General features: G+C 36.2%; 1 protein-coding gene across 1 annotated transcript; it reads left to right on the forward strand.

Annotated features, from left to right (window-relative positions):
- Positions 1–24545: 24545 nt before the first annotated feature.
- Positions 24546–25268, forward strand: LOC103508084. The gene has a single exon (XM_008472617.1). It carries the CDS (start codon positions 24546–24548, stop codon positions 25266–25268), a length of 723 nt encoding a protein of 240 aa, XP_008470839.1.
- Positions 25269–27815: the final 2547 nt, after the last annotated feature.

The raw sequence follows: 27815 nt of genomic DNA on the forward strand, positions 1-27815 counted from the left end.
TATTTTCTCTCTCCTATTTTCTTGTTTGTAATCTGTGAAGAACAAAATTAATGGTCTTTATCTTTGGGATTAAACATGTTTTGCCAAATTTCATCAAAATTGGACAATCCGTTTGCGAGTTGTGGTTGTGGCGAAACAAAGGATTTCATCAACAAGAGGAACTCCATCCTGTGTTGAACATAGGTATTTTGGTTGATTGAAAGTTGGAACTCACTTCGTTCGTTCATCGATTGGATAGCATTGAGCAGAAAAGAACCACCCATAAGGCTATTCCCATTATGGACGGTTCTTTTCTGTTTAATGGCTGTCAAATTAGGTAGGTACCTACCTACTATGCGAGCGCAACTCAACAATTTTCTTGAGGAAATGTGACATGCTATAGGTACCTAATAGGTATAAATGAAATTGTTGTATCATGCTTGATTGGTTTCAAAGTAGCTGTGTTGGTTTTCCAGCATTGACTAACATTGGAGTTGAGCTGTACTTGTCGATCAGGTCTTGGAGAGTGTAGAATGCCTCGTTGAGTTTGTCACCGTTCTAGAGGAGGAAAATGAAGTAGTGAAGATTTAGAACTATGATATTTTTGGAGAGATTTAAGTTTTTTTTCCAAGTGGTTCGATAGAGAGACCTGTAACTGCTAAAGTTTAACTATGTTTTAACTGAACGAATTTGTGTTTGTACCTATGTATTGGGACCACAGTCAATTTCTGATTGGCTGAATTTAAATCCAAATTTCAAGGTCAACCATATTGCTTAGGGTGGGTTTCACCAAGCTTCTCTTTAATTCCTAACAAAATGTTAAATTAACAGCCTACAAATGAAATATCTGATCTCTGACGTATACTTGGTGTAATGGTGTATTCCATCTCCCATAAAATTTTGCATTGAGTATTACGTACTATATGCAACACAGTTTTTGCACAGGGACTTAAAATATCTACCAATCTGTATTTACCCTATATTTATTATTAATATTATTATGTATTTCTTTAAGTATTGGGTTTTCTGGCATGTTGTTTTTGTACATGAGTAGCTTTTTTGGAACGGCAAATATCTGTGACAGTAAAATACAAGTGCGGTGATACGAAATTAATGGTAAAAGCTGGAGAGAGAGAGAAGGAAATATAACAACACACAACTTATGAATTGCCAAGGAAAATTTCGTCTCTCTGTCTCTCTCTTGAGACAGGAAAGACATCATTTTCTGTTCCTTTCTTCCCTCTCTCTCTCTCTCTCTCTCTCTCCTTTGATATATTCAGAGAAAATTCCCATTTCCATTTTTCCTGTAAGCCTTTTCAAACAAGGCTCTAGAAAAAATCTACAGTTTTTTCTCTCTCTCTCTCCCCCTCCTTTGATATATTCAGAGAAAATTCCCATTTCCATTTTTCCTGTAAGCCTTTTCAAACAAGGCTCTAGAAAAAATCTACAGTTTTTATCTTGGAAATAAAAATGATTCCTTTCTACTATTTTTCTCCCTTCTTTTCCGTTCTCTCTCCTCTCTTGTTTCGTAATGTTCTTCCTATACTCCTCCTGCCAAAGCTTTTCAGTATGATGGTTTTGGCAGTGAAAGGGCTGAGTGTCACATTCTCTTCATATGATGGTAATAGGGATTTGGCGTTGGTTTTATGGTGATCTGCTATTTTCAGAGCTCACAAGAGACGTTTTGCATCACTACGAGAAAATTCCAAACGCTAGAAAGTAGAAAGCTTTTGAATAATGCGAATCTGATGCTGAGGCAAAGCTTTGCCCAAAAAATGCAAAAAGGCCCATAACCTATACTCATATGCATAACGACGAAGGGAATCAGACTTGGATTCTACTAGATAGCCTAGTGGAATCTGCTAAGCAAATGTTCACTTTGTCTGCAGGAAACTAGGAATACAGAGTTTTGCAAGTTGTAAACCTCTGTAAGTCCGTGTTCCTATGATGGCTATGCTCCTACCACCTTATAGTAGTGGCAATTCGTGGGAGCATTTTGTCGCTTTGAAAATGTTCTTGATATATAATCTCTCAGGAATCTGTCCTTGCAATGCTCTGTTTCTCCGTTAAGCAACTCAAAAACGGGGCGACCCAAACAACAGTTGTGCGCTCAGAAATCGTATGCACAAAAATAGTAGTTCTTTTTACCTACGTACCTCTAACTTGAACCTAATATTTTCACTCTGGGAAATTTAAATTTTGTTTTACGTGTTCAAAATCATCTAGCACAAAGTATGACTCCATGCACCACGTATCAGACGGTGCAATAAGTGTTCCCTCATTTGAAGGTTTCAATTTAAAGTTGAAACTTTAAATTGTCTTTTGTGTATCCATAGTACAAGTTAGCATATGCAGTTTTATTTTGCATGAAATTTAATCAAGATCTGTCCGCATCAACCTGATGCACATGGTAAACAATGGGGATGTGTGTTGTGGAGAATTGAACTTCACAACGGAAAACTTTTGTGTGCGCATATGTTCGAAAATTTGGCTGATGAGAACAGAGTGCCTGGTTATTGGACAACAAAGTTTACCGTGGACTTTCTACATTTTAACATTAACTTATTATAGCTATCTTGGGTCACAGGGAACATATTCTGGTAAAATTATGTTAGGTACGAGTATAGGTATCCACTCATTTCATCTCTATCTCATGTGCCTACTCAATTTCAATTTACATTATGATATCATTGTCCCTCTTAAGGGCAATATTGTCCACGCACCACTTTTCCTTATTTTTTGATATTGGACAATATTTTGCGCCCAAGGGTCAATGATGTCTGAAGCTAATTGTACCTTGAAGGCAACATCCTTTACAAAATTTAGGAAAGTAAAAATAGAAAAAGCAAGAGTAGTGGACATTTTTGCCTCTAAGGATTTTTCTGCCCTGACTTACGGTAGTTCCCTTCGTGTCCTATTGATTTTGTTTCGAAAGCTGTCATGTTGGGATATCATGTTGTTCCGTCAGCCAATGTTTCCACAAGACACAGATATATGTTGTATTGTTTCCAGAGGTAAAAAACTGAAGAACAACGAAAGAAAAGATATGAAACAATATGAAATGTTTTCATTACATGGTGTGCAGGGTTTGACGGAAGCAGGATCTAGGATGATAGAGTTTGTTTACTTTTCTAGTGGTGATATTGAATGTCTGAACACATTTCAAAGGACTCTGAGTACAATACTTTCCTGAGCATAGTAGGTATTAAATATGACATGGGTATCTTATGTGTCAAAAGAAAGACAAAAGTACGAGTATATTAAAAGAGAGAGAGAGAAAGCTCTGTACGACGTTGATGTAGAATTGTAGATTCAAAAGACTTGAGGCCATTCGTACATTATACAACATGAGAGAGAAAGAGAGTTAGATTTAAAGGTACGTGCTCTATTGAGTTACTTGTAGCTTGTATTGCTTGTAGGATTTCATTTGCAATATTTTTTTTTTTCTCCTTCTGCTGGCTGTATAAATAGAAATTTCCATTTTTTTTATTTATTTTTTATTGCTACGCCTACCTACAGGGCCAGTAATAACGGAACCTTATCGTGTTTGTTTTGCATTTGAATAAACACTGATATAGAGGTTGTATATTTAGAGGTATCTGTACCTATATTTAGAGTTTGTATATTTAGCGAAAACAAAGGTAGGAGGCGCCTAGAGCTCTCTAGAGAGCGAGCCACAGTAATAAGGTGTATAATTGTGTGTACGGTCTGTAATGTCTGTATAAATGGTACTGACGTAGATAGATAGATAACTAGATAGCTAATAATGTACTTCAATATTAGACAAAACCCCATTTCGTACCATCTGCAAATCTACATCCATTGGTTGTAATGTTAGATTGTAAAAAAGCTCATCTCATGTGTAATTAATATCAATTATAGTGCTTCTCTTTTTGCCCGTCAGGTCAGAAAATCTCCGCCCCAGCCGTATTTTCCTTTAAAAGAGGCTTCAGAAGAGGGCAAATCCTCTCAGTTTCCGAATACAACTTTTCTATTACCCATCAGATACCCAATTCTCTAAATCCCCTGAATGTTATTAAAATACCTAATTTTCGTATGCCTCACGTCCTCTTTTTTTTTTTTTTTTTTTTTTTAAGGGGGTTTGAGCTCCTTATACCTAAGGCTTATAGGTAGGTTGGACCTGGTCTTATAATATGCTCGTATTACTTACCTACATACTAAGCCGAGAGCAAAGAGCATAAAGCTCTCAGGTCTATGCGGTTTGAATTCGCTTCCCTCTACCTGCTCGATACGCTACATATGCTCTCCACTCCACTCTGTTTTAGCCTTAGATGGACGTTTGTATAGTGTACCTATTACCTTTGTGAATAACATAGATGAAAGTCTACATGAAAGTTCATCCTACTTCCTTTGAGGCCCACTGTATGTAGACACGACGAGAGAGAAAAAAAATATGAAAACATAGTTGCAGCTAGTATAACATATTCCGCATGAATAGGTACCAGGGGGGGTAAAGAACCCGAGGATGCTGTGAGGGGGCAAGGGGCTGTGTTATGCACATCTATTGTTAGAGTTATGTTAAGTGTAAACAACACTAGTCTTGTCAGAAATGATAATGCTAAACTTTATCCTTTAGCGTAAACGACCTCCCCTGTAACATGTGCGAACCGGATTTGGCCAGGGGGAAAGGAGAATGATCTGGTGCTAGGATAGAGATAAAATTCCACTAGAAATTCGGTCTACCCCGGTAATTTTCTAGTCGTGAGAAAACTCTTTATTGCATACGTTTTGGGTGGGTAAGTGGGTATTAATTCATTTACCATTGCATTTGTGTAAGTGCTCTAGTATGGCATGTAACTCAATTCTATTTGGGTTGGAGGGGAAAAATCGAGGGAAATTTTTTTAAAGAACACAGCCCTGACCCAAAGTTGTAACTTTTGTTAGAAATGAATAGCACCCCTAAAGGGTATTTAGCTAATAATAATTACTAAAAGAAAATTACCAACATACTGCCAAAATTGTTCATGATCAGTAGATAAAATAAAATCCAACATTCGTCATCTATGTCAATAAAGTCAATGTAACTCAATTCTATTTGGGTTGGAGGGGAAAAATCGAGGGAAAAACTTTTAAAGAACACAGCCCTGACCCAAAGTTGTGACTTTTGTTAGAAATGAATAGCACCCCTAAAGGGTATTTAGCTAATAATAATTACTCAAAGAAAATTACCAACATACTGCCAAAATTGTTCATGATCAGTAGATAAAATAAAATCCAACATTCGTCATCTATGTCAATAAAGTCAGCAATTTCGTAAGCCATAACAATATTTACCTTGGTTTTCAATTGACTCAGACTTTGTCCTCTTTTCTTTCTTGTTTGCCCGTTTAATAATTTACATACCTCTCTCTCTCTCTCGAAAAGTAATGAAAATGTTGAGGAAATTAATATTTATAGAAGAAAGATATTACGAAACGGAAACAAAAACTTACAGCTGAATAAAGTCAGCAATTTCGTAAGCCATAACAATATTTACCTTGGTTTTCAATTGACTCAGACTTTGTCCTCTTTTCTTTCTTGTTTGCCCGTTTAATAATTTACATACCTCTCTCTCTCTCTCGAAAAGTAATGAAAATGTTGAGGAAATTAATATTTATAGAAGAAAGATATTACGAAACGGAAACAAAAACTTACAGCTGAACTTTGGAGGACACAGAAAAAGGTAGTTTGCGAAAGTTTTTCTGTTGGGAAACAAGTTATACAAAAAATATTTCTGTTATTCTAGTTATTCTTCTCTATTTATGTGCTTTCCCTTCCTTGTATTGACTTAAAGTGTAAATTGGAAAAAAAAATATCTACATAAATATGGTGTGCTGGTCGTTCAGCAGCATTTTAGATTGTACTACTACTATTACTAAACCAAAAGAAATACCTATAGGTAGCCTCTTAGACGATATTTGCTGTCTTACAATTTAGACTGTTGATCCATCATTTCGAAAAATAAAAGAAAAGAGAAAGTAAAAAAATCCGATGGAAAAACTAAAAACATCTGAATCATGATGACCTTATCAACTTTATTAATCTATCAACCTACGAGTCCGGAAAACTTTCCAATATTTCAGTAGGCGTGCTTCTCTATTTATGTGCTTTCCCTTCCTTGTATTGACTTAAAGTGTAAATTGGAAAGAAATATCTACATAAATATGGTGTGCTGGTCGTTCAGCAGTATTTTAGATTGTACTACTACTATTACTAAAACAAAAGAAATACCTATAGGTAGCCTCTTAGACCTGATATTTGCTGTCTTACAATTTAGACTGTTGTTGATCCATCGTTTCGAAAAATAAAAGAAAAGAGAAAGTAAAAAAATCCGATGGAAAAACTAAAAACATCTGAATCATGATGACCTTATCAACTTTATTAATCTATCAACCTACGAGTCCGGAAAACTTTCCAATATTTCTCAGTAGGCGTGCAAATTATTCTCTCCCTGCTTCTCCCTCTTCTCTTTCGTTTTAATAATCCTTTTCAAGTGAGAACTGATGTTGAATATTTTATGTCGGGACACGTTTTCCACTTTCCAGTAGGCGTGCAAATTATTCTCTCCCTGTTTCTCCCTCTTCTCTTTCGTTTTAATAATCCTTTTCAAGTGAGAACTGATGTTGAATATTTTATGTCGGGACACGTTTTCCACTTTCCCCCCCGTTCTTCCTGTGCCCACTCTCAGCAAAGGTAAACAAACAAGGCCTATTCATGAAGAATAGGGAAAAAATCTCGCATCAGAAATATCGGGGGAAAAACGTGTCGTATCTTTGCAAATACGAGATTAAAACAGACAGACGGCTTCATTCCGTACACAAAAGGCATAAAAATCACCTACCATTCTTCCTGTGCCCACTCTCAGCAAAGGTAAACAAACAAGGCCTATTCATGAAGAATAGGGAAAAAAAATCTCGCATCAGAAATATCGGAGGAAAAACGTGTCGTATCTTTGCAAATACGAGATTAAAACAGACAGACGGCTTCATTCCGTACACAAAAGGCATAAAAATCACCTACCATGCTAACCCTAATCTGCTGAACCTTATTAAAGCTTAATGATAGCTCTTGTCTTTTTCCTTCTTCAGCATTACCTTTATTTATCAATTTTATAAATTTTCCTTCTCTCTTCGATTTCGGGACGACAAGACCTTATCGGTTACAGTTCCCTCTTTTAAAAAACTTTGTACCTAGGTAGGCAGAGCGGTAGAATAAGACCGACTTGAGAAAACTCAAAACCTCTTATTCCCCGGTTTCGTTGAACTTTATGGCGTTGAATACAAGTTAATATACGATTCGTACGTAAGTTAAGGTACAAAATACGAAAGATAAAATGTGACACACACGAGTCTGCATGTGATCGTACGAGAATTTAGCATTTTAAAAGCAAGGAGAAGCAAAAACGGCAACTTTACTATTTGAACCTTAAAGCTTAATGATAGCTCTTGTCTTCTTCCTTCTTCAGCATTACCTTTATTTATCAATTTTATAAATTTTCCTTCTCTCTTCGATTCCGGGACGACAAGACCTTATCAGTTACAGTTCCCTCTTTCAAAAAACTTTGTACGTAGGTAGGCAGAGCGGCAGAATAAGACCGACTTGAGAAAACTCAAAACCTCTTATTCCCCGGTTTCGTTGAACTTTATGGCGTTGAATACAAGTTAATATACGATTCGTACGTAAGTGAAGGTACAAAATACGAAAGATAAAATGTGACACACACGAGTCTGCATGAGATCGTACGAGAATTTAGCATTTTAAAAGCAAGGAGAAGCAAAAACGGCAACAATTTCGGGACAACAATACACTTCTAATTCGAAACATAAAAACTTTTCCAAGATATTTCTGAATTTTAATCTTGAAAATTTTGGGAACATTTACTATTTCGGGACAACAATACACTTCTAATTCGAAACATAAAAACTTTTCCAAGATATTTCTGAATTTTAATCTTGAAAATTTTGGGAACAACAATATTCTCTGCAATGAACATCTCGAGGAAATTATTTCAACACGTGACACTACTTCACAATTTAGATAGAGAAGAGAGAGCGAATAAAGAAAAGACAAGATAAGAGAGAGAAAGGAAGAAAGAGAGGGGGAGGGAGAGAGAGAGAGAGGAAAAGCCAGAAGCACGCGATTACCCAGATGGTCATTCATCCGCATACCCACATTACCTACCAACCACAACGTTGCTTAACTTCAGTGATCCACTCGTGGAATCTTCGCTTGATATTCGAATCCTTGATCAGTCACATGGAATGTTGAAACAACCTGAACACAATTCTATTGGAGTTGAAACACCCTGTACACAATACAGCGTCCGACCAATTCTATTGGAGATAAATTCCCCTTATTACACATGCAGAGAGTACAGGATGGACTTTCCAAGTAATTTCCAACGAAAAAAAAGGAACAAAAAACTTGTTGGGGGAAAAATTCACATTGGAAACGGTCCAAAACATTTTTATTTTTCAATTAATTCCCTCCTCAGAGCGAATAAAGAAAAGACAAGATAAGAGAGAGAAAGGAAGAAAGAGAGGGGGAGGGAGGGAGAGAGAGAGAGGAAAAGCCAGAAGCACGTGATTACCCAGATGGTCATTCATCCGCATATACAGTATATACACACATTACCAACCACAACGTTGCTTAACTTCAGTGATCCATTCGTGGAATCTCCGCTTGATATTCGAAATTTCGAATCCTTGATTAGTCACATGGAATGTTGAAACACCCTGTACACAATTCTATTGGACTTGAAACACCCTGTACACAATACAGCGTCCGCCCAATTCTATTGGAGATAAATTCCCCTTATTACACATGCAGAGAGTACAGGATGGACTTTCCAAGTAATTTCCAACGAAAAAAAAAGGAACAAAAAACTTGTTGGGGGAAAAATTCACATTGGAAACGGTCCAAAACATTTTTATTTTTCAATTAATTCCCTCCTCTGTGTTTTTCAACTAATTTCCAACTCTCTGTTTGACTTTTTGTTCGCAGGTACGTTATATTACGAGCTTCCTGCTGTAAGGCTTAACAAGTTCTCTGTAAGTTTAAGCCTAAAAATTACCCAGGCTGTAATCCTACTTGGTGAGGCCTGAACATCTACTCGTACAACGCTCATTAGCAGCATGTTAGTTTGTAATTTCACTCCGGAGTGTAGAACAAGGGTTTCAGACAATGAGAGATTATAAAGCTCGACACACAACTTGTATGCCTTTTCCAGTCTATCGAGACAGCCTAGTGCTGAATTCTTCCTAATCATCTACTCGTACAACGCTCATTAGCAGCATGTTAGTTTGTAATTTCACTCCGGAGTGTAGAACAAGATTTTCAGACAATGAGAGATTATAAAGCTCGACACACAACTTGTATGCCTTTTCCAGTCTATCGAGACAGCCTAGTGCTGAATTCTTCCTAGCAGACTAAGCAGATATGAGATCACTATACGTCTGACTGGTTGAGAGACTATTGTTTCCACAGAAAAACCGCACACAAAAAAGTAACAACACAGCTTTCCCATTTTTTTTTTTTTTTTACTTCTTCCACTTTTTTTCTCGAAATGGAGAAAATAAGCCTTTCCTTTTTTTCTCAACTTGAAAATGATGAATCACAAAAGAGTCAAATTTTTTTTTAACTTCTTCCACTTTTTTTCTCGAAATGGAGAAAATAAGCCTTTCCTTTTTTTCTCAACTTGAAAATGATGAATCACAAAAGAGTCAAAATGTTAAACAAAAAGAATGTAAGATGATGTTCTGGCGAAATGCCAAAATGACGCTCGGCAGCAGAAGCAGGGAGCAGCTATGTTAAAAACCCTTCTGAAAGCCTCATTTCCTCCACTCATCTACTACTCCTACAAGTGGACCCTGTATACATCAGTTTTCCCCAAAGTGTTGGTGTATAATATTTGTGCTGGTGGAAAAACAACTTTATGGAAAATCATGTTTGTGTGAAAATAGGAACCGCCTCATTTCTCTCCCCTCTCCTTCCTTCCATCTGAGCGAGCTTTACGTCACAATATCAAGTAGAAGTTGATGAGAGTAATATGTTGCTTCCCCAAAATATGAAGGAGGAGGAGAGAAAGTAAAACAGAAGAGAAAGTGGAAGAGATGGGGAGGAAATGAGAGAGGAGGGAGAGAAATTGAAAGTTCCTTCTGAGCAAGCTTTACGTCACAATATCAAGCAGAAGTTGATGAGAGTAATATGTTGCTTCCCCAGAATATGAAGGAGGAGGAGAGAAAGTAAAACAGAAGAGAAAGTGGAAGAGATGGGAGGTATTGGTATTGGTTCACATTTCAGTAGCAGTTCCCTGAACAACCTCGGAAATATGAACATCAGAAAATTAATAAAGGTATCAATATTTCCCCCCAACCTTTATATTTCACCCTCACTATTTATTTCCACACAATTCCCTATTATTACACAAAAGCCATCCTGATTTCGTAATTGAATATTTTGTAAAAAGCTCAATAACATCCCCCTCTTCAATATTTTCTTCGTGTCCTCACCTTCTCCCTTTTATGAATTCCTCTCAGTGTTCTCTCCCTCTTCAAGAAGCCAGAGGAGCACAAAATGATACATAAGTGAGAAAAGTAATCATTTCATGTTTCTCTTTTACATAAAATAAAGTGTGTGTGATTTGAAAGAACAAGGAAAAGGTTGTACAAGCTTCTGTGAAGGACTGCACAATTCTTTATCCGGATATTCCGGGTTGTTTCAAAATTTAGGGGGTCAAGAAAAAATTGATTTTTTGGAGCGCCCGCCACATATTTGAAGTAATTGATTACTGGAAGATTTTAACCCTATAATAATTGTGTGTATTCCGAGTTGTTCAAAATTCAAAATTTAGGTGGTCAAGAAAAAATTGATTTTTTGGAGCGCCCGCCACATATTTGAAGTAATTGATTACTGGAAGATTTTAACCCTATAATAATTGTGTATGTACATAGCTGTAATATTTTTCTAATCTTTTTTTGTTGTCTGCCCACTGCATAGGAGTACGTGTACCTACCTTAGCACCTATTGTAATTTTGAAGCTTGGACAATGCATAATATATCATGTAGGGTTCTAGAATATGATGTCCATGCCTCTAACATGTCCCAATGTTCATCTGTTTGATTAAACACGTTCACATAGCTGTAATATTTTTCTAATCTTTTTTGTTGTCTGCCCCCTGCATAGGAGTACGTGTACCTACCTTAGCACCTATTGTAATTTTGAAGCTTGGACAAACACGATAACATTAGTTTGCTCCGAGTGAGATTTTTTCAATAATGTTTCGTTCCATCATAATTTTCTTACATGATGGAAGAAAAAAAGCTGTCAGCAAGTTCTCTCCCTCTTGAACCGTTCCTCACTTTGAACACATTTCCATTTCTCATATGCATAATATATCATGTAGGGTTCTAGAATATGATGTCCATGCCTCTAACATGTCCCAATGTTCATCTGTTTGATTAAACACGTTCAACATGTTTCACATGTTCTAATATGGAGTGTAAACACAGACCAAATCTGACATCCCATTCGTCGAATTTGATTTTCAGCTATTTGATTTCCAGCTAGTTATGACAGCGTTCACCTCTGATACTTCCTAGGAGACATCAGAACCGTGGACCCTGGAAGTCCACTCATCTACTACTCCTACAAGTGGACCCTGTATACAGTTTTCCCCAAAGTGTTGGTGTATAATATTTGTGCTGGTGGAAAAACAACTTTATGGAAAATCATGTTTGTGTGAAAATAGGAACCCCTACCACACTCCTCTCCAATGTCGTAGAAAGTAAAAATACAATGGCACACAGGGAAACCGTTGAATGCACGAAGCGAAATACAAGCTATATACTACATCAGTTGTCATTAGAATGTTCGTTCTCGGAACGGCTGGCTTTCTCCTATCCTGTCTTCCTTGTCTCTTCGATTTCGGGAAGTAGAAAGTAAAAATACAATGGCACACAGGGAAACCGTTGAATGCACGAAGCGAAATACAAGCTATACTACATCAGTTGTCATTAGAATGTTCGTTCTCGGAACGTCTGGCTTTCTCCTATCCTGTCTTCCTTGTCTCTTCGATTTCAGGACGATAAGACCATAGCAGTTACAGTTCCCTCTGTCAAACCTCTTTTAAAAAAATAGTCGTCATTTTGAAATTCGATGGTTCTGCTCGGAAATAATTTGGTCTTTTACCTCTTTTAAAAAAATAGTCGTCATTTTGAAATTCGATGGTTCTGCTCGGAAATAATTTGGTCTTTTGAAAACTGAGCTTTGCCCAAAAAATGCAAAAAGGCCCATAACCTATACTCATATGCATAACGACGAAGGGAATCAGACTTGGATTCTACTAGATAGCCTAGTGGAATCTGCTAAGCAAATGTTCACTTTGTCTGCAGGAAACTAGGAATACAGAGTTTTGCAAGTTGTAAACCTCTGTAAGTCCGTGTTCCTATGATGGCTATACTCCTACCACCTTATAGTAGTGGCAATTCGTGGGAGCATTTTGTCGCTTTGAAAATGTTCTTGATATATAATCTCTCAGGAATCTGTCCTTGCAATGTTCTGTCTCTCCGTTAAGCAACTCAAAAACGGGGCGACCCAAACAACAGTTGTGCGCTCAGAAATCGTATGCACAAAAATAGTAGTTCTTTTTACCTACGTACCTCTAACTTGAACCTAATATTTTCACTCTGGGAAATTTAAATTTTGTTTTACGTGTTCAAAATCATCTAGCACAAAGTATGACTCCATGCACCACGTATCAGACGGTGCAATAAGTGTTCCCTCATTTGAAGGTTTCAATTTAAAGTTGAAACTTTAAATTGTCTTTTGTGTATTCATAGTACAAGTTAGCATATGCAGTTTTATTTTGCATGAAATTTAATCAAGATCTGTCAGCATCAACCTGATGCACATGCAGCACATGGTAAACAATGGAGATGTGTGTTGTGGAGAATTGAACTTCACAACGGAAAACTTTTGCGTGCATATGTTCGAAAATTTGGCTGATGAGAACAGAGTGCCTGGTTATTGGACAACAAAGTTTACCGTGGACTTTCTACATTTTAACATTAACTTATTATAGCTATCTTGGGTCACAGGGAATATATTCTGGTAAAATTATGTAGGTACGAGTATAGGTATCCACTCATTTCATCTCTATCTCATGTACCTACTCAATTTCAATTTACATTATGATATCATTGTCCCTCTTAAGGGCAATATTGTCCACGCACCACTTTTCCTTATTTTTTGATATTTAGGTAAAAAGAGAAAGAGAAAGGGAGAATTAAAGCAGGAAAAGAGAGAGGAAGCCTAGGGAATGAGAAAGAGGAAGGGAGAATTAAAACAGGAAGAGAGAGAGAGAAAGGGAGAATTAAAACAGGAAAAGAGAGAGGAAGAAGAAGGTAAAAAAAGGGTGGTAGTGGTGTGAAGTAGAAGGTGAAATGGAAGAAAGAGAATTCTTAGATAAGGAGAGAAATTATGGGGGGATGAAAGAGAGAGAGAGAGAGAGAGAGAGAGAGAGAGAGAGAGAGAGAGAGAGAGAGAGAGAGAGAGAGAGAGAGAGGAGTGTGTCGGACTTTTGTATGAAAAACAACCTTTTCGGTCCCAATATAGACGGAAGTTCCTCATATTACATTCATCCACTTTTGGTGGTCCATTGATTTGAAAGAGAACGGGTTGCTTTTCCAATCTTCTTCTTCTTCTACGGCTCTTTTATGTGGACTTTTACCAGGCTTTTAGATGGTCCTCCCATCTTATGCTTATTCCTCTTTCTCAACACCTCCTTCTGCTGGCTGTATAAATAGAAATTTCCATTTTTGTATTTATTTTTTATTGCTATGCCTACCTACAGGGCCAGTGATAACGGAACCTTATCGTGTTTGTTTTGCATTTGAATAAACACTGATATAGAGGTTGTATATTTAGAGGTATCTGTAGGTATATTTAGAGTATGTATATTTAGCGAAAACAAAGGTAGGAGGCGCCTAGAGCTCTCTAGAGAGCGAGCCACAGTAATAAAGTGTATAATTGTGTGTAATGTCTGTATAAATGGTACTGACGTAGATAGATAGATAGATAACTAGATAGCCATAGAAGACACGAGCTTAGAGTTCACCCTGTATTCACAATATTTCTTACTCTCATAAAATTGAGAAATTTCACGCTAAATGTATTAGAAGACACGAGCTTAGAGTTCACCCTGTATTCACAATATTTCTTACTCTCATAAAATTGAGAAATTTCACGCTAAAAAAGTTTCAAATTTCAATTACGTATGAGCTATTTATTTCTTGAAAAGTGAGTACAGTCGAAGCACATCTCGAAATTTTATTCAACCAGAAGAAATAAAAACGTTGAAAAAAAGTTGGGAAATAAAAAATACACCACAACCTCTGAACAGAACTAGCGTCTTTTGTTTGGAGACATTGGAACAGGTTGAGTGGAAGAGGACGGAAAGGAGAGATAACTAGATAGCTAATAATGTACTTCAATATTAGACATAACCCCATTTCGTACCATCTGCAAATCTACATCCATTGGTTGTAATGTTAGATTGTAAAAAAGCTCATCTCATGTGTAATTGAACGATGTGGTATGCAATACCTATCTGACGACTTAAAAGTTTAGGGTCACCCAAAAGAGTAGAATATGTAGGATAGCACTGCTTTCAGTAGAAAGTTGGTTCATATAATTTGTCTATTGTTTATGCTGCTAGCATGTGACTGAAATGTCTCTATGTCTGCCTGTACAAGTGTACATTCGTCTTATTCGTAGACTTTCTTTCATTGTTATTCCGTTCGATTTCTTCATATTTGAAAATAACACACAAATGAAACCAAAGAATGTAAGCAAAATGAATCTCTCGCTGGTCTTGTTTCATCAAATTTGAAATTCACAGGAAAATCAAATTGATGCTCATTTTTTGCCTCCTATATATTTTTTTCATCAAAGGGAAGGGGATTTCCGCAGCCATAAATCTAACAATGGGTAAAAAAAAACCTCAACAATTCCACTCATGTTTTTGAATTCATTCCGAAATTTTAAATTATTTATGTGAAATTAGAGGCAGCCGAAAAAGCAAGGCAAATTCGAGAACGTATAGACGAGAAATGTAGTAATAAAATACCTACATGTATAGGAAGGTTTATGTATTCTTTATGTGTGTTGTGTGTATATGTAGATATTATCATAATTGAGCACATAATTGAATAAGGCCTAGCGGAATCTTTGATTGCGATTCTTCCCCGTTTACTTGTCAAATGTAATAATTTAAAAATAAATCAATGTAATGCAAAAAATCTTGCATAATTTTCAAATCTTGATTGTACATATTAAAATGTACATACAGGGTAGTTTTATTCACGAGGCAAATTTTCCTGATGGGATTTGATTCAGCTTTCCGATATTAGGATGCCAAAGAGCTCTCGGTCCTTTTGTCCTAGTGTAGTGTTGGCAGTCAGAAACTTTTTATTTACGACCTAATATTTTCTCATTTTTTCGTATTGTGCATTTCAAACACGTTCGTATTTCTCAAGTTCTAGTTTTTAAAATTTATAATCTGTTTTTATTTATTTTAGTCGGGAAATAAATTCCTAGTGTAGTGTTGGCAGTCAGAAACTTTTTATTTACGACCTAATATTTTCTCATTTTTTCGCATTGTGCATTTCAAACACGTTCGTATTTCTCAAGTTCTAGTTTTTAAAATTTATAATCTGTTTTTATTTATTTTAGTCGGGAAATAAATAATCGTGAAATGTTTTCACAGTTTTTTTTTCTTTCCCCCCCCCCTCTCATTTTATCTTGGCGATAGAATGTTACCTTTTAAGATCGTACCACGTACCTTTTACAAGCGTGGCACTGAATTCCATTTCTTAGAATGACTGCTGTTTTAGAGCGATACTATTCTGTGACACGAGCTTGAATTAAGCAGGAAATGACATAATTCTAGGGTGAAAATGTCAACAAATTTAACGATAAAAGTTATCAAGAAAAGATTTTGTCGACTGAAAAACTGTCGACTTTCCCATGAAAACAAGCATCAAAGAATTGTGTGGGTATGTACTCCTACACTGCTTGAATTAAGCAGGAAATGATATAATTCTAGGGTGAAAATGTCAACAAATTTAACGATAAAAGATCAAGAAAAGATTTTGTCGACTGAAAAACTGTCGACTTTCCCATGAAAACAAGCATCAAAGAATTGTGTGGGTATGTACTCCTACACATCAACACAAAACTGAAGAAGAGAAAAAGAAATTAAAAGCGTTTTGAAGAAAGGGAAGAAGGAAAAAAATATAAATGAAGTTTTTAATTAATCAAATACTCAGAAACAATACCCCAAAGTACAAAAAAGCAAATAACGTGGAATGAAAAAGTTTAATTTGTTATCAAAAGAAAATACGAAAAGTCTTTTGTTAAGTTTATTATTAGGAAAGATAACGACAAGTTTGTATTGTTCAAGTGTATATGAGTAGTAGCAAGTATGTATAGATATATGGCAGCCATTTTGTTCAAGTGTATAATACGTTGCAGCACTTTCAGTCTTTTCTCTGACTGTAGTTATATCTCAGTAGATATATTCATTTTGAATTATAGTAGGGCACAACTGCACAAGGGCACCCTAAATGACCTACATAACTAATTCCAATACACTTTCTACTATACCTCTAAATGCAAACAAATATATCATATTATGGCAGCCATTTTGTTCAAGTGTAAAAGTGTATAATACGTTGCAGCACTTTCAGTCTTTTCTCTGACTGATAGTTATATCTCAGTATTTTGAATTGTAGTAGGGCACAACTGCACAAGGGCACCCTAAATGACCTACATAACTAATTCCAATACACTTTCTACTATACCTCTAAATGCAAACAATATAAAAAGCATAAAATCACATTTAGATAATACACCCAATATGAGAGGTGCATAGATGTTGGTTTTAATATAATCCTCAAATATTTATACAATATGTTGAGCATACGAGCCATAAATAGAACAACAAGTATAAAATCACATTTAGATAATACATCCAATATGAGAGGTGCATAGATGTTGGTTTTAATATAATCCTCAAATATTTATACAATATGTTGAGCATACGAGCCATAAATAGAACATGAATTCAACGTATGAAAATACATGTGTGGCTTTCCCCATTTATTTCTTTTTTGTTTTATTTCGAGTTTTTCATTTCCAGAAGCTCAACGAAGAAAAATCTTTTCTTGAAAAGTTAAATTGAGTTTTCTTTTCTTCTCCTCTTACTTCTAAATGACAAACCCTGATTGTGCTCATATGTGTGCATGCAAAGTAGTGACGTGAACACATGGATTTGAATATTTAGATTCTCCGTTGTTGATGTGGTCAGACAGATTTATGATTTCATACTTGAACAGTCTAAGCTGAACTATCAAAACTAAAGTACCATGTCTCCTGGATTATATTATTATTTATTATATAAAAAAAAATCCCCAGTTAGTGCAATTTTGGAATGGCCATAAGCCATAACATTTCAGGGCAAAGGCATAACTATTGGACTATGTGGAAAACTATTACTACTATACTTTGCCTATGTTTAAACACGGTTTTAATTATTATTTATTATATAAAAAAAATCCCCAGTTAGTGCAATTTTGGAATGGCCATAACATTTCAGGGCAAAGGCATAACTATTGGACTATGTGGAAAACTATTACTACTATACTTTGCCTATGTTTAAACACGGTTTTTACTTTGCTTTTTACGTTTTTACTGATCCAGAGTTTTTCAGTAAGAACTTTTCACTGATCTATCATTATCCAGCACTGATTTCGCATGCACAAGCCAAGTACACGCGCTTCATATTTGACTCGAAATGTCAACTGAATTCAAATACAATTGCATTTATCTTGATTTTCTAAAGCTTCTACCTGCACTCCTTAGTCACATGAAGTGCTTGAGAGCATTAGTGTTTGAAATGAGATTTATTGTATCCGAGGAGCTTTCTTATGCAGGCTAGCAGACAATAACTTGTCTTTCAGCAGCAACAAGGTTTTAGCATCTGCCTATTTCGCAGAAACAGGTCTACAAGTCTTGTCATTCGTATTGTGTTTGAATCTTAACATCACCTATCCATGTAGTGTAGTTAAGTATTAGTACAAAGAAACACTCATGTAGGTCTCAGTAGCAATGTGATCAAGAGGGCTTCAACAAAGTCAGCCCCAGTCAATGTTTGTGGAGACAAAGTATTTTCAAATGAAAACATAAGCAGGTCTACAAGTCTTGTCATTCGTATTGTGTTTGAATCTTAACATCACCTATCCGTGTAGTGTAGTTAAGTATTAGTACAAAGAAACACTCATGTAGGTCTCAGTAGCAGTAGCAATGTGATCAAGAGGGCTTCAACAAAGTCAGCCCCAGTCAATGTTTGTGGAGACAAAGTATTTTCAAATGAAAACATAAGCAATATAAAGATTACTCGTCTTAAAGTGGGAGAAAAATAGAGTTAGGTAAGATAGAAAGAGATTACCTATTATTTTAAAGAAGTGACTTGATTGCCTAAATCCACATGATATTTGATGTATTTTTTGATAAAAATTAAAAATATTCTACAGTACCATTCAAGTGTCTTTTACTTTTTTTTCTATAGAGTGCTAAAATATACACAGGGCCCAAACACCTCAAACAGTAAAATATAAGAAGAGCTTTCTTCAGACCCCTCACTAGTACATTCTCAGACATTGTGACTTGGAAAACCACAGATATTTATGGGGGGGGGGGAGCTTTAGCAACACCGGAAACTCAATGAGATTGAAAGATACGAGGCTCTTGTGTAATTTAGGAGAAGGAAAACCAATGGGAGAGAGAAATCAAGTAGGTAAAAAGAGAAAGAGAAAGGGAGAATAAAAGCAGGAAAAGAGAGAGGAAGCCTAGGGAATGAGAAAGAGGAAGGGAGAATTAAAGCAGGAAGAGAGAGAGAAAGGGAGAATTAAAGCAGGAAAAGAGAGAGGAAGAAGAAGGTAAAAAAGGGTGGTAGTGGTGTGAAGTAGAAGGTGAAATGGAAGAAAGAGAATTCTTAGATAAGGAGAGAAATTATGGGGGGATAAAAGGGTAAAAAGAGAAAGGGAGAATTAAAGCAGGAAAAGAGAGAGGAAGCCTATATAGAGAAAGAGGAAGGGAGAATTAAAGCAGGAAGAGAGAGAGAAAGGGAGAATTAAAGCAGGAAGAGAGAGAGAAAGGGAGAATTAAAGCAGGAAAAGAGAGAGGAAGAAGAAGGTAAAAAAGAGGAAGGGGGGTCTACAAGTCTTGTCATTCGTATTGTGTTTGAATCTTAACATCACCTATCCGTGTAGTTTAAGTATTAGTACAAAGAAACACTCATGCAGGTCTCAGTAGCAGTAGCAATGTGATCAAGAGGGCTTCAACAAAGTCAGCCCCAGTCAATGTTTGTGGAGACGAAGTATTTTCAAATGAAAACATAAGCAATATAAAGATTACTCGTCCTAAAGTGGGAGAAAAATAGAGTTAGGTAAGATAGAAAGAGATTACCTATTATTTTAAAGAAGAGACTTGATTGCCTGAATCCACATGATATTTGATGTATTTTTTGATAAAAATTAAAAATATTCTACAGTACCATTCAACATTCAAGTGTCTTTTACTTTTTTTTTCTATAGAGTGCTAAAATATACACAGGGCTCAAACAGTAAAATATAAGAAGAGCTTTCTTCAGACCCCTCACTAGTACATTCTCAGACATTGTGACTTGGAAAACCACAGATATTTATGGGGGGGGGGGAGCTTTAGCAACACCGGAAACTCAATGAGATTGAAAGATACGAGGCTCTTGTGTAATTTAGGAGAAGGAAAACCAGTGGGAGAGAGAAATCAAGTATTAGGTAAAAAGAGAAAGAGAAAGGGAGAATTAAAGCAGGAAAAGAGAGAGGAAGCCTAGGGAATGAGAAAGAGGAAGGGAGAATTAAAACAGGAAGAGAGAGAGAGAAAGGGAGAATTAAAACAGGAAAAGAGAGAGGAAGAAGAAGGTAAAAAAAGGGTGGTAGTGGTGTGAAGTAGAAGGTGAAATGGAAGAAAGAGAATTCTTAGATAAGGAGAGAAATTATGGGGGGATAAAAGAGAGAGAGAGAAAGCTCTGTACGACGTTGATGTAGAATTGTAGATTCAAAAGACTTGAGGCCATTCGTACATTATACTTCCGGGGCTGAAATTTGAATAAAATAACGGAGTGACAACGTCAACATCACGCGATTCAAAATGACGCCAGGAGCGGCGAAGTTCAGAGTGACCGCCAGATCGCTACGACGCACTACCATCACATACCGTGAGCTCATGGGTCAGAAGTCAGAGTCAGAAGCGATGTTATAGGGGAGGGCTACCAGAATTCCTGATTTCTAAAAAAGAAGAAGAAAAAATAAAAATAAACTATACTCGAAATAATCATAATCAAGTAATTCAGCTCCACTTCCCTTCTGAGAGAGCGAGAGAGAAATCAACATAATAAAATTATACAACATCTAGATATATAGGTACCCTACTTACTTCATGCTAACTTATAAAGAAAGCTACTAAATATTTCCCGTTCGAATCCCGCGGGAAGAGAAATTTGCATTTCAACGAAAAGATTCGATGACGGGGCTCGAAAAAAAAACTCACAAAAGGCTGGTCTTAAATTTGTCAGCCATCAGGAAAGATAAATTACATGTGTTCCTTACGCCTTATCGCGCTATCTGAAATCTTGATGTCGTAAATAAAGGTACTATGTTTCGTATAATGCTGTACACTATTGTACATACAGGGTGTTTACCAAACAGGAATTTCAACAGGGTGTCTAACAAACTGGAAATTACCAGAGTATATAACAAAGAGGACGTGGCCAGCCTAGTTAGCTTAGTTAATAGTGCGTCTGCCTTGTAAGCGCTAGGCCGCGGGTTCGATTCCCGCCCGGGGCGGATTTTATCCTTACCCATTGTTAGATTTATGGCTGCGGAAATCCCCTTCCCTTTGATGAAAAAATATATAGGAGGCAAAAAATGAGCATCAATTTGATTTTCCTGTGAATTTCAAATTTGATGAAACAAGACCAGCGAGAGATTCATTTTGATTACATTCTTTGGTTTCATTTGTGTGTTATTTTCAAATATGAAGAAATCGAACGGAATAACAATGAAAGAAAGCCTACGAATAAGACGAATGTACACTTGTACAGGCAGATATAGAGACATTTCAGTCACATGCTAGCAGCATAAACAATAGACAAATTATATGAACCAACTTTCTACTGAAAGCAGTGCTATCCTACATATTCTACTCTTCTGGGTGACCCTAAACTTTTAAGTCGTCAGATAGGTATTGCATACCACATCGTTTATTGAGGACATAAAGCTATACCTATAATAACAGGTATACCTCATACTACTTTAAAAAATCTCTCCTTTCCGTCCTCTTCCACTCAACCGATCAGTACCAGGGGGGTGTTTGGTTGTGCTGAGTTTCTTATGGTGCGTTTATCCTCCTGTCGACTAATGTCGACCAAAGTCAATCGATCGATTGACACCGACTGAACAAAAATGACCATGGCGTAGACGCTGCTTTATACTGACCGTTTGAGAGAAGGGTAGAAAAAGATGAAGAAGAGAGGGAGAAGAAACGATGAGCTCATATGGAAACAGAGTAAGCATAAGATGGGAGGACCATCTAAAAGCCTGGTTAAAGTCCACATAAAAGAGCCGTAGAAGAAGAAGATTGGAAAAGCAACCCGTTCTCTTTCAATGGACCACCAAAGGTGGATGAATGTAAGTAGTAAAACTATTTTGGAGTACAACTCGGTATGTGTAGGTGTAGGTATTATAATGAAGAAAGAAGAAGCTGTAGCTAAGAGGGAAAACTAAGAGACTGACAAGAGAAACCAAAATTAGATATGTGCGAAGATGATTCTAAGAGTGATCAAGAGAAAACTGAGGGGTTGGGAAAGAAATAAGAATAAATTTTAGAGTCTCCACTAATAAATATTTTAGGTTCGAATTTTCGAATGGGTTGCCGTCACTTGACAAAGGAGTGAGGAGATATGTGCGAAGATGATTCTAGGAGTGATCAAGAGAAAACTGAGGGGTTGGGAAAGAAAATAATAAGAATAAATTTTAGAGTCTCCACTAATAAATATTTTAGGTTCGAATTTTCGAATGGGTTGCCGTCACTTGACAAAGGAGTGAGGGAGGGAGAGAGAGAGAAGGGCGGGGGGAGGAGGGAGAGAAAAACAGCATTAACTTTATTAATGTGCAAAGAGATTATGCTTTATATGACGGAAACTTCAATCTGAATTTTGCCATAAAACTTGCCCTATTAAATCTAGCTCTGAATCCCTTCACAGTTAACACTAAAATCGTCAGTGCTAAATTAAAAACATTTAAAACTATTAAGGAATTTAAGAATTTATGTTAAAACTTAAAAAGTACTAAAAAAATCCAGACACATATTGTGATATTACTACCTACGAGTAACAACCTACCAAGAAGTTTCTGTTTAAATTAATTTGTATTCAAATTTCTTCTACCTTAGTCCTGTTCACAGAATGTCTTTGCCTATCAAATTATCAAATAAATAGTTTGACTTGGGAAAATAACTACTTTCTTCCATTTCATAATCAGATAAGATCCTGGAAAAAGAGTAGGAGAGAAGACAATACCAATAAGATCAACAATGAACATAACGTAATAGGGGACGGACGAATTTCGGAGTTTTGACATCTCCACTAATAGAAACCTGATTAATCTGATTTTTTTTTTTTTCTTTTCCTTCGCCTTCTTCTTGTTATTTCTAATAATTGTGCACCTAGTTAACACCCAATTACCGTTACCTTACACCTAAATAATACGGTTTTCAATAGACATATATTGGGACCGAAAAGGTTGTTTTTCATACAAAAGTCCGACACACTCTTATATTAAAAACTTGCTCGCCGAACTATATTGTTAGTAAAATACTCGGACACTGCCTTTGTTACTATTAACTTAAGTGTTATTACCACATTTCGACCGCAGTGGTAAGCGTATGTGGAACTTTCTCGAGGTGGTACCAAATGAAAGAATAAATTAGCATCAAGTTTTTTTTTTTTATTCCGGGACCGAAAAGGTTGTTTTTCATACAAAAGTCCGACACACTCTTATATTAAAAACTTGCTCGCCGAACTATATTGTTAGTAAATACTCGGACACTGCCTTTGTTACTATTAACTTAAGTGTTATTACAACACTTCGACCGCAGTGGTAAGCGTATGTGGAACTTTCTCGAGGTGGTACCAAATGAAAGAATAAATTAGCATCAAGTTTTTTTTTTTTTGCTACCTGAATTCTTTATTTTTTTCATACTTTTTCTCCAAGGATAATACACTGCGGAAGGCATGGATGTGGCGGAGTTCTAAACTGTGGAGTGTCGCTATACTGAGACTGAAACCCGAAACACCCATCCCCCGGATTACGGGTGCAACATTTTAGGATTAATTTTTGCATGCTAATGTTACAGCCATCCAGCTCTTTTCTGATGGATGGACAAGACTTGACAATAATGAGCTGAACATGGAAGTACAAGTCCAATGTTTCGACGTAGACCTTCGATTTGCCGGCCACGCTCCGCCCCCCGGATTACGGGTGCAACATTTTAGGATTAATTTTTGCATGCTAATGTTACAGCCATCCAGCTCTTTTCTGATGAATGGACAAGACTTGACAATAATGAGCTGAACATGGAAGTACAAGTCCAATGTTTCGACGTAGACCTTCGATTTGCCGGCCACGCTCCGCCTGAGAGACTTCGGTCTGAAGATTCTTTCCGGCATGCACAGTCCGACTATCTGACAGACCTATGTAGGTTTGACAGACCGTCTGAGCATGGCACAAGGCTCACTTTCATACCTCAACACTACCATCCTGATAGGTCTATTAAAAAAGAACGCAATAGTGAGAAAGACAGAAAGAGAGAGAGAGAGAGATCAGCCTGAGAGACTTCGGTCTGTCCGACTATCTGACAGACCTATGTAGGTTTGACAGACCGTCTGAGCATGGCACAAGGCCCACTTTCATACCTCAACACTACCATCCTGATAGGTCTATTAAAAAAGAACGCAATAGTGAGAAAGACAGAAAGAGAGAGAGAGAGAGAGAGAGAGAGAGAGCGAAAAGAGCGTTTACGTCTGTCTACCATTGCTTTTTTACATATTAATTTTTGAGCTCATTCATTTATTCGAAAGCACGGAACTTTTTTTTCCAACTCTCTCTCTCTCTCTCTCTCTCTCTCTTACAGTTCACATCATATTCAGCCATCGAATAAATTGGAGTTGCCACGAATTTTCTGCTCCTCGTAAATTTAGAAAATTTTCCTCTCAAAATAATAATAAATTTTCTGACAAAATGAAAATGACAAAATGAGTTCAGCCATCGAATAAATTGGAGTTGCCACGAATTTTCTGCTCCTCGTAAATTTAGAAAATTTTCCTCTCAAAATAATAATAAATTTTCAATTTGAACTCATTTTTGATTAAATTGACCGTAATCGAACAAGTACTTCTTCCATCATCATGCCGACTGACAAAAATGATAAGCTTTCTGATAGGGAGCTCATTTTGAAGATGAATAAAGATCTGCAAGAACTTCTTCCAATGCGTTCCAAAATGAACCAGATTTTGGAGCTGGTAAAAGAACAGAACAAGAAAATAGAACAACTAGAGACACAACTCAATGAGCAAAGACAAGAAAATAAACATTTGACCAAGAACTTGGCAAATGCAAAGGATGAGATTAACGACCTTCAACAAAGATCACGACTTAGCAATATCATCATCAACGGGATTCCCGAGGCCAAGGGAGAAAATGTCTTTAAACTCGTCGAAGATCTTGGACGAAAGCTGGAAATCAACAACGCAGAATCCCATATTCAAGTAGCACATCGTGTTAAAACTACCAACAAGACTAAAGCAAAACCAATTGTCGTGAGACTTCTCAACAGCAAGACGAGAGACATCTGGACTGCGGCGTATCGTCAGAAGAAGTTGTGGGCACAGAAGATATATGTCAACGAACACTTGACGAAAAAAAATCAAGATCTTCTACATCAAGCCAAGGAATTCAAGTCTAGATACAACTTCAACTTCGTATGGGTCCGTGACTGCAAGATTTTTATCCGGAAAAATGACAAGTCCCGAGTGTTTGTGATTAGAAGCGAACTTGACTTCGAACGTGTCCTGGGAAGAAGAGAAGTTCTGCCTCAAGATGGTGACGTCTCGTCTCTGTCAAATTTCTGAAGTCAAGAACCCACAAGATTCAGAAGATTGATGTTCTACATCATCTATATTTTTCCTTAATTTCATTGTTCAATGGTATGTTCATTAATTTCTTTTTAATACTTATTTCTAGTCACATTTTCATAATACTTACTTCTAGTCATATTTTCATAATACTTATTTCTAGACACATTTTCATAATATATTACTTTTTTACATACACACAATATAATTTCATAAATAACAATATATTACAGGTTGCTAATATTTTGATAAAATTATTCCTTACACTAACTTATAATAATCTCATGTCTTCAAAAAACAATAATATACACTTAAATTCATATAATATTGGATGGTATCACAAAAACCAACTTTTTCTTTATAAATGTCAATATATTACAATATCTGTTGAATATATGCATATACAAGCATTAATTGAATTCCTGTACATAAACAATTTCTTTAATGATGACTGATTCTATAACAGATATTATCAGTGATCCCATCCATAATGATTGTCAGATTTATGAATCTTTTGATGATTCCAAAAACTTTTGGTCTCTAAATGAATTAACAATACTACATATGAATATTAGAAGTATAAAGAAAAATTTCAATGAATTATTAATATATCTTATTCCCTATATTTCAAAAATTGACATTCTAATTTTAACAGAAACAAGATTCAACTCAACTTTCCCTTACTCTTTTTCTATATCCGGATTCAATGCTCATTTTTCTTCTAATCAATTTAACCAGAATGCAGGTATAGCTGTTTTCACTCGTTCTGATCTGGATATTCAAGTTGAAGAAATGTTCACATTTACATTAACAAATTTCATGAAAATTGATAGTAAAAATGAGCATCAAAACATTACAATAATGGCTTTATATCGCTCTCCCCTTCCTTGCCTTCTATCCTCCTCTCTACCTTTTCTCTTTCTCTCCTCCCTCATCTCTCTTTCTCACTCTTAAATTGTCTCCAGTGTTCCTTACGCCTTATCGCGCTATCTGAAATCTTGATGTCGTAAATAAAGGTACTATGTTTCGTACAATTCTGTACACTATTGTACATACAGGGTGTTTACCAAACAGGAATTTCAACAGGGTGTCTAACAAACAGGAAATTAACAGAGTATATAACAAAGAGGACGTGAGGGATACGAAAACGTACTTTCGTCTTTCTTTTGACACATAAGATACCCATGTCATATTTAATACCTACTATGCTCAGGAAAGTATTGTACTCAGAGTCCTTTCATACGAAAATTAGGTATTTTAATAACATTCAGGGGATTTAGAGAATTGAATATCTGGGTAATAGAAAAGTTGTATTCGGAAACTGAGAGGATTTGCCCTCTTCTGAAGCCTCTTTTAAACGAAAATACGGCTGGGGCGGAAATTTTCTGACCTGACGGGCAAAAAGAGAAGCACTATAATTGATATTAATTACACATGAGATGAGCTTTTTACAATCTAGATACGAAAATTAGGTATTTTAATAACATTCAGGGGATTTAGAGAATTGGGTGTCTGGGTAATATTATTATTATTAATATTTATTAGAGTGTGCCAACATGTATCTGGGTAATAGAAAAGTTGTATTCGGAAACTGAGAGGATTTGCCCTCTTCTGAAGCTCATTTCTCCTCTTTAAAAGGAAAATATGGCTGGGGCGGAAATTTTCTGACCTGACGGGCAAAAAGAGAAGCACTATAATTGATATTAATTTCATACGAGATGAGCTTTTTTACAATCTAACATTACAACCAATGGATGTAGATTTGCAGATGGTACGAAATGGGGTTATGTCTAATATTGAAGTACATTATTAGCTATCTAGTTATCTATCTATCTATCTACGTCAGTACCCCACTCAACCTGTTCCAATGTCTCCAAACAAAAGACGCTAGTTCTGTTCAGAGGTTGTGGTGTATTTTTTTATTTCCCAACTTTTTTTCAACGTTTTTATTTCTTCTGCTTCTGGTTGAATAAAATTTCGAGATGTGCTTCGACTGTACTCACTTTTCAAGAAATAAATAGCTCATACGTAATTGAAATTTGAAACTTTTTTAGCGTGAAATTTCTCAATTTTATGAGAGTAAGAAATATTGTGAATACAGGGTGAACTCTAAGCTCGTGTCTTCTATGCTTACCACGTTGATCAACACTTTGACAGGGTTGGCAAAACTGAGACGAATCGAATTCTTGTTTGCTTTTTACCACGTTGATCAACACTTTGAGTACTTTGACAGGGTTGGCAAAACTGAGACGAATCGAATTCTTGTTTGCTTTGAACCAGAAACAACTGTCAATGCAAATAATGTACGAATACATCAGTTCAATTTGAAGAATTCCCATCATTTCCATATGGAAATATACTTTTGTCTTTCTTTTGACACATAAGATACCCATGTCATATTTAATACCTACTATGCTCAGGAAAGTATTGTACTCAGAGTCCTTTGAGAGAGAGGGGGGGGAGAGAGAGAGAGAGAGAGGAAAGAAAGAGGGACTGAGGAAGTAAATACCGAGGCTTTAAAAACTGAATGTCGAGAGAAAAAGG

This window comes from Diaphorina citri, unplaced genomic scaffold (genome assembly GCF_000475195.1).
Source record: "Diaphorina citri unplaced genomic scaffold, Diaci psyllid genome assembly version 1.1 scaffold366, whole genome shotgun sequence".
NCBI classification, from domain to species: Eukaryota; Metazoa; Arthropoda; class Insecta; order Hemiptera; family Psyllidae; genus Diaphorina; species Diaphorina citri.

What these genes read in the sequence shown, in the direction of transcription:
- LOC103508084 (XM_008472617.1), top strand. Translation starts at nt 24,546, where the DNA reads ATGCCGACTGACAAAAATGATAAGCTTTCTGATAGGGAGCTCATTTTG.